This window comes from Microcaecilia unicolor, chromosome 11, assembly GCF_901765095.1.
Source record: "Microcaecilia unicolor chromosome 11, aMicUni1.1, whole genome shotgun sequence".
Classification (NCBI taxonomy): Eukaryota; Metazoa; Chordata; class Amphibia; order Gymnophiona; family Siphonopidae; genus Microcaecilia; species Microcaecilia unicolor.
Window position 1 is genome coordinate 197,166,740 of NC_044041.1, and position 5,624 is coordinate 197,172,363.

Genomic DNA, 5,624 nt, shown 5'->3' on the forward strand with positions numbered 1-5,624 from the left:
TTGAAAAAAAAAAAAAAAACATTTTTTTCCACCAAACCATTAATTTGAGGCTCAGATATCAGTGTAGAATCAAAAACCATTCCCAGAACCCTAGAAGTATTTACCACTGCTGGTACTTGAGATTGATCAATTTGGAATATATGAAGGGATAGATTCTAAATCTTTACCAAACCACAAAAATCTTTGTTTTGTCCGCATTAAGTTTCAATATAGGCTTAGTTGCCCACAGAACTGTTTTAGCAATACAAATTGAAGCGTCAAGTTATGTTTGATCAACATTAGTTGCTGCTGGAAGCCATATAAAAATATCATCTGTGTATGACAATACACCTGCTCCTGGAACCAAAACAATCACACTCAATGTACTCATAATAATCCTATATAATAATTTGCACCTCCAGCGTTCCATGTCTGGCTGCCTGGGTTCGTAACATCTCCTGACGTCAGCCTGCCTCCAGCGTTCCATTCCCCCTCACTGTCCCGCCCTCGCGTCAAGACAAAATGACGTCAGAGGGCGGAACAGCGAGAGGGAAGGGAACGCTGGAGGCGAGCTGACGTCAGGAGGGATGTTACGAACGGAACGGAAGCCAGCGCCAGCCAGCCAGAGAACGTTCAGGTACAAATCGAGGGGAGGAGAGAATGGCGGGACATCGAGGGGAGGGGAGGGCAGAGGAGAATTGATGGACATGGATGGGTGGGAGGACAGTAGAGGAGGGAATCGCAGGACACGGATGGGAGAGAAGGGAAGAGGAGAATCGATGGACATGGAGGGGAGGGCAGAGGAGAGAGAAAAAAAAAAGCTTACACGACAGCCTTCCTGGGGCCCGTTTCATTGTTGAGGAAACAGGCATGGTTCCACTAGTGTTAACGAAAACAGGTGAAAGAGGTGATCCTTGAGGGACACCACATACAGGCTTCCAGGACTCTGATTTTGCTCCTTGCTTCAATACACATTAGCTGCGATTACTTATAAAAACCTTTAAACGGTGCCTGTTATCCCAATATGAGCAAGCCTGGCAAGCAGAATTGAGTGATCTACTATATCGAATGCCCCAGAAATATCAAACTGAAGCAATAGAGATTGAACACCATTGCTTAGAGTAAACCCTTATTTTAGTTAATAGCACAAGAAGTAAGGATTCTGTATTATGATTGCTTCTGAACCTAAATTGCGAGTCATGGAGTAATGAAAATTTATCCAAATAGCTGGTCAAGAGAAGGATGCAAGCATCACAGGCCATGCAAAACAAATGAAGATTCCTTGCATTAGGGGTCAATATGTGCCACAAGGAGCTGATTCTCAGTGCTTTGGGCTGACGTTGATAATTGAGTGCTGCCATTGGTAAAATGCTGGTTGTGTATATATTGTCCCCTGACACAGGTAAGGCAGTGTCGTAGCTATGGGTGGGCCTGGGTGGGCACAGGTCCACCCATTCTTGGCTCAGGCCCCACCCAGTGGCAGTGCCACACTGCTCTCTTCCCCCCATCCTCAGTGCCTGCAACGATTCATTCTCGCTGCTTGCACCGACCCAGGCTTCCATCTGCCACGTCCCGTCAGACAGGAAACAGGGCAATGATGTCACTGAGGCTGGGACACAACCACATGGAAGCCCTGTAGGTCCAGCATAAGCAGCGAGAATGAATCACTGCAGGTGCTGAGGATGCCTGTACGGTACAGCGGGGAAGGACGGGGGTTCAGAGAAAGGAGCGCAGATGCCAGGACGCCACAGAGGAGAGGGAGGAGATGTGGGGTAGGTGGAAAGCTGTGGTAAAAAGTGGCCTGCGGTAGTGTGGGCATGTCTTTTAGGTGCACGCTGGGTCATTTTTTACTGTGGCTGGAAAAAGGGCTCTTTTTTAATGGGCCTGCGTTAATATCAAAACTAGCTCGTGCCGATTTATGACCTGAGCCTTTACCTCCACCCATTGACCTAACGGTAAGGGCTCATGTGCTACCCCCACAGTAACCATGCAGCATGCGCCAACATGGGTGCGCTGCCGGTTACCACCGGGAATGCCCCCCCACCATAGAAAATAGAAAGTTATTTTCTACCATGGAATTTGGCGCATGCCAAACTCAGAATTAGCGCTAGGAACACACACTACTCTGGCAGTAATGCACACTACCTGGGCGTTAGCTCTCCTGTTCTTAAAAATTATCTCCTGGAAGATATTTGTGTGGTGTGGTGTGGTGTGGTGTGGTGGGGTGGGGTGGGGTGGGAAGGGGGTGGGGTGGGGGGAGAGGGGCATGTGCAGGTAGAAGGACCAATCCAATTTACCTCTGGGCACATCCAAAATATTGAGTCTAGCTGCACCTCTGAGGTAAGGTGCCAAAAGCCCTCTCTCTTCAATAACTTTCTTCAACACCTCCACCACTGTATGCTTTGGAATCCACTTTTGTGCATTTTGTGCAAAGGAGTGAAATATAAATTAACATATGCATCCAGTTTCTCCTATATAGGTACGCAAATATGGAGCGAATTACCTAAATTAATAAAACCAACACACGGCATAAATAATTTCCGTAAATTATTGAAAACTAACCTATTCAATAAAGCATACTACAATAATCCATCCTAAATACACGTTAATAAAATTTACACCGTTTCTTGACTAAACATAATTCTGTACTTCCCGATTGTCCATACTAATTAACAAGATGTTTTCACATTTCTTTTTTGTCTCTTCCTTAGAGCTTGCCAGAAGGCGGAGAACTCCGAAGACACATCTTGATTTTACAAAAGCAGCGATGGATTAACGGGAGGATGAATCAAACACAGGGGAACACGACTAAGTGTGATTACGTAAACGTGGACTCATACATGGTCCTGACCAACTCTCAGGAGATTGCCGTAGCTGTTCTGTGTATCACCTTGGGGGGGGTTTGCATCCTGGAGAATTTGCTGGTGCTGTACTTGATTTTTGCCTCTTCGCATCTGAGGAAGAAGCCTTCCTACCTCTTCATCAGCAGTGTGGCACTGGCCGACCTCTTGGCCAGTGTGATTTTTGCGTACACCTTTGTGGATTTTCATGTCTTTAAAGAAACGGGGTCTTATAGCCTCTTCCTGTTTAAGCTGGGGGCCGTCACTACCTCCTTTACTGCATCCCTCGGCAGTTTATTGCTAACTGCTTTTGACAGGTATATTTGCATCCATAGGCCATCGGCATATAAGAGGATTGTGACCCAGCAAAGGGCTTTACTAGCCTTGGTTGTGCTCTGGGTAATTACGCTAATCGTTGCTTATCTGCCTTTAATGGGCTGGAATTGTTGCACACTGAACTCCTTGTGTTCACAGCTCTTCCCCCTCATTGACAACAACTATTTGAGCATTTGGATCTGCTTGGTGTTGACTTTGCTCTTGGCCATCACCTACGCCTATATTTATGTCTTCTGGAAGGCTCGCAAGCATCAGCAGGATATGAACAGCCACCAAGTGCAGCCTGGGAAAAGACAGGCCAAAATACGGATGGACGTCATGCTTGCCAAAACCATGGTGCTCGTGCTGACCGTGCTTGTGACCTGCTGGTCTCCGGTTCTCTTCTTCATGATCTATGGCTTGTTTACTGTCCTGAACGATGATGTCAAGAGGGTGTTTGCATTCTGCAGCACCCTCTGCCTGCTGAACTCCATGATCAATCCTATCATATACGCTCTGAGGAGCAGGAACATGAGGCATGAATTGATAAACAGGCTCTTCTGTTGCAGGAAGATACTGGGGATTGCTGGAGGAAGCCAGGAGGATGAGAGCTTCCAAACTTCTGTGGTTGATACCGTATGTGACAATACGATGCAGGACACAAATGGATACGCATCATCAGATGGAATTATTCTCTACTCTGCTAGCAACACACATAATCCCCATACATAAAAGGATAATTTCTTTACCCTGCTTCAGTAGAACCCAATCAAAGTATGAAATCTTCCTTAATCTAAGGCAAGAGTTCTCAACCCAGGCCTCAGGGCACATCCAGCCAGTTGAAATATGCACAATCAATTTGCATGAGATAGATTTGCATCCTGGAGTGGAGGAGTGCCTAGTGGTTAGTGCAGTGGACCTTGATCCTGGGGAACTGAGTTCAATTCCCACTGCAGCTCCTTGTGACTCTGGGCAAGTCACCTAACCCTCCATTGCCTCTGGTACAAAATAAGTACTTGAATATATGTAAACTGCTTTGAATGTAGTTGCAAAAACCTCAGAAAGGCAGTATATCAAGTCCCATTTCCCTTTCCCTTATGACATCACAATATCAGAAGTGAGCCAAGTATTGAGCAATCAAGCCATTGTGACATCACTGATGAGATTGGCTCTTATTGGTGGAATGAGTTGAGGAGTAGCCTAGTGGTTAGTGCAGTGGACTTTGATCCTGGGGAACTGAGTTCAATTCCCACTGCAGTTCCTTGTGACTCTGGGCAAGTCACCTAACCCTCCATTGCCTCTGGTACAAAATAAGTACTTGAATATATGTAAACTGCTTTGAATGTAGTTGCAAAAACCTCAGAAAGGCAGTATATCAAGTCCCATTTCCCTTTCCCCCTTTCCCTTATGACATCACAATATCAGAAGTGAGCCAAGTATTGAGCAATCAAGCCATTGTGACATCACTGATTAGATTGGCTCTTATTGGTGGAATGAGTGTAGGAGTAGCCTAGTGGTTAGTGCAATGGACTTTAAGCCATTGTGACATCACTGATGAGGTTGGCTTTTATTGGTGGAATGAGTGTAGGAGTAGCCTAGTGGTTAGTGCAGTGGACTTTGATCCTGGGGAACTGAGTTCGATTCCCACTGCAGCTCCTTGTGACTCTGGGCAAGTCACTTAACCCTCCATTGCCCCTGATACAAAATAAGTACCTGAATATATGTAAACTGCTTTGAATGTAGTTGCAAAAACCTCAGAAAGGCGGTATATCAAGTCCCATTCCCCTTTCCCTTTATATGCAAATCTATGTCATGTGTATTCATTGTGGACATCTTGAAAACCCAACTGACTGGCTATGTCCTGAGGACTGAGTTCAGAACCATCATGTGAACGTGCTTGCTTTTGAAATATGTTGATGCATTTGATCAGAAGTGGGATTTGGCATAGAGCATACCCTTTATACTTATTTGATTTGAAGTTTCCAAAAGCACGAGTGTGTATATATATATGTATAGCTTGCTTAATCAGAATGTTTCATCTGATAATTTATTCCCTTTCCTGTTAAGTTTCTTGTCCATGCTATGCAGGGGAAGAAAAACAGAGACTTATTTGTATGAGAACTGTACTTTATTCCCTACCCTTAACTGTTCTGTCTGTTTACCTGTCTTATCTAGATTGTCAGCTCTTTGAGCAGGGACTGTCTTTTGTGTATGGTGTACAGCGCTGCGTATGCCTTGTAGCGCTATAGAAATGATAAGTAGTAGTAATGTAGAAGCCTGCCCTTGCAGATCAGCAACGCGGCCGCAGATCAGCAACGCGGCCGCAGAAACAGAAGCCTGCGCGGCCGCGTTGCTGATCTGCAAGGGCAGGCTTCTAGATGGATTGTTGCTAGTGGAGGAGTAGCCTAGTGGTTAGTGCAGTGGGACATGGGATGTTGTTACTATTTCAGATTCTGGAACGTTGCTATTACTTGAGATTCTACATGGAAT

The 5,624-nt window shown here is 45.4% G+C and overlaps 1 protein-coding gene across 1 annotated transcript; it reads left to right on the forward strand.

Moving 5' to 3' along the window:
* The first annotated feature begins 2,722 nt into the window (after positions 1 to 2,722).
* On the forward strand, positions 2,723 to 3,893 carry CNR2 (cannabinoid receptor 2). Its single transcript, XM_030219462.1, has one exon. The coding sequence runs from the start codon at positions 2,763 to 2,765 to the stop codon at positions 3,864 to 3,866; it is 1,104 nt and encodes a 367-aa protein (XP_030075322.1). The 5' UTR covers positions 2,723 to 2,762; the 3' UTR covers positions 3,867 to 3,893.
* The last annotated feature ends 1,731 nt before the right edge of the window (positions 3,894 to 5,624 follow it).

What these genes read in the sequence shown, in the direction of transcription:
- CNR2 (XM_030219462.1), top strand. Translation starts at nt 2,763, where the DNA reads ATGAATCAAACACAGGGGAACACGACTAAGTGTGATTACGTAAACGTG.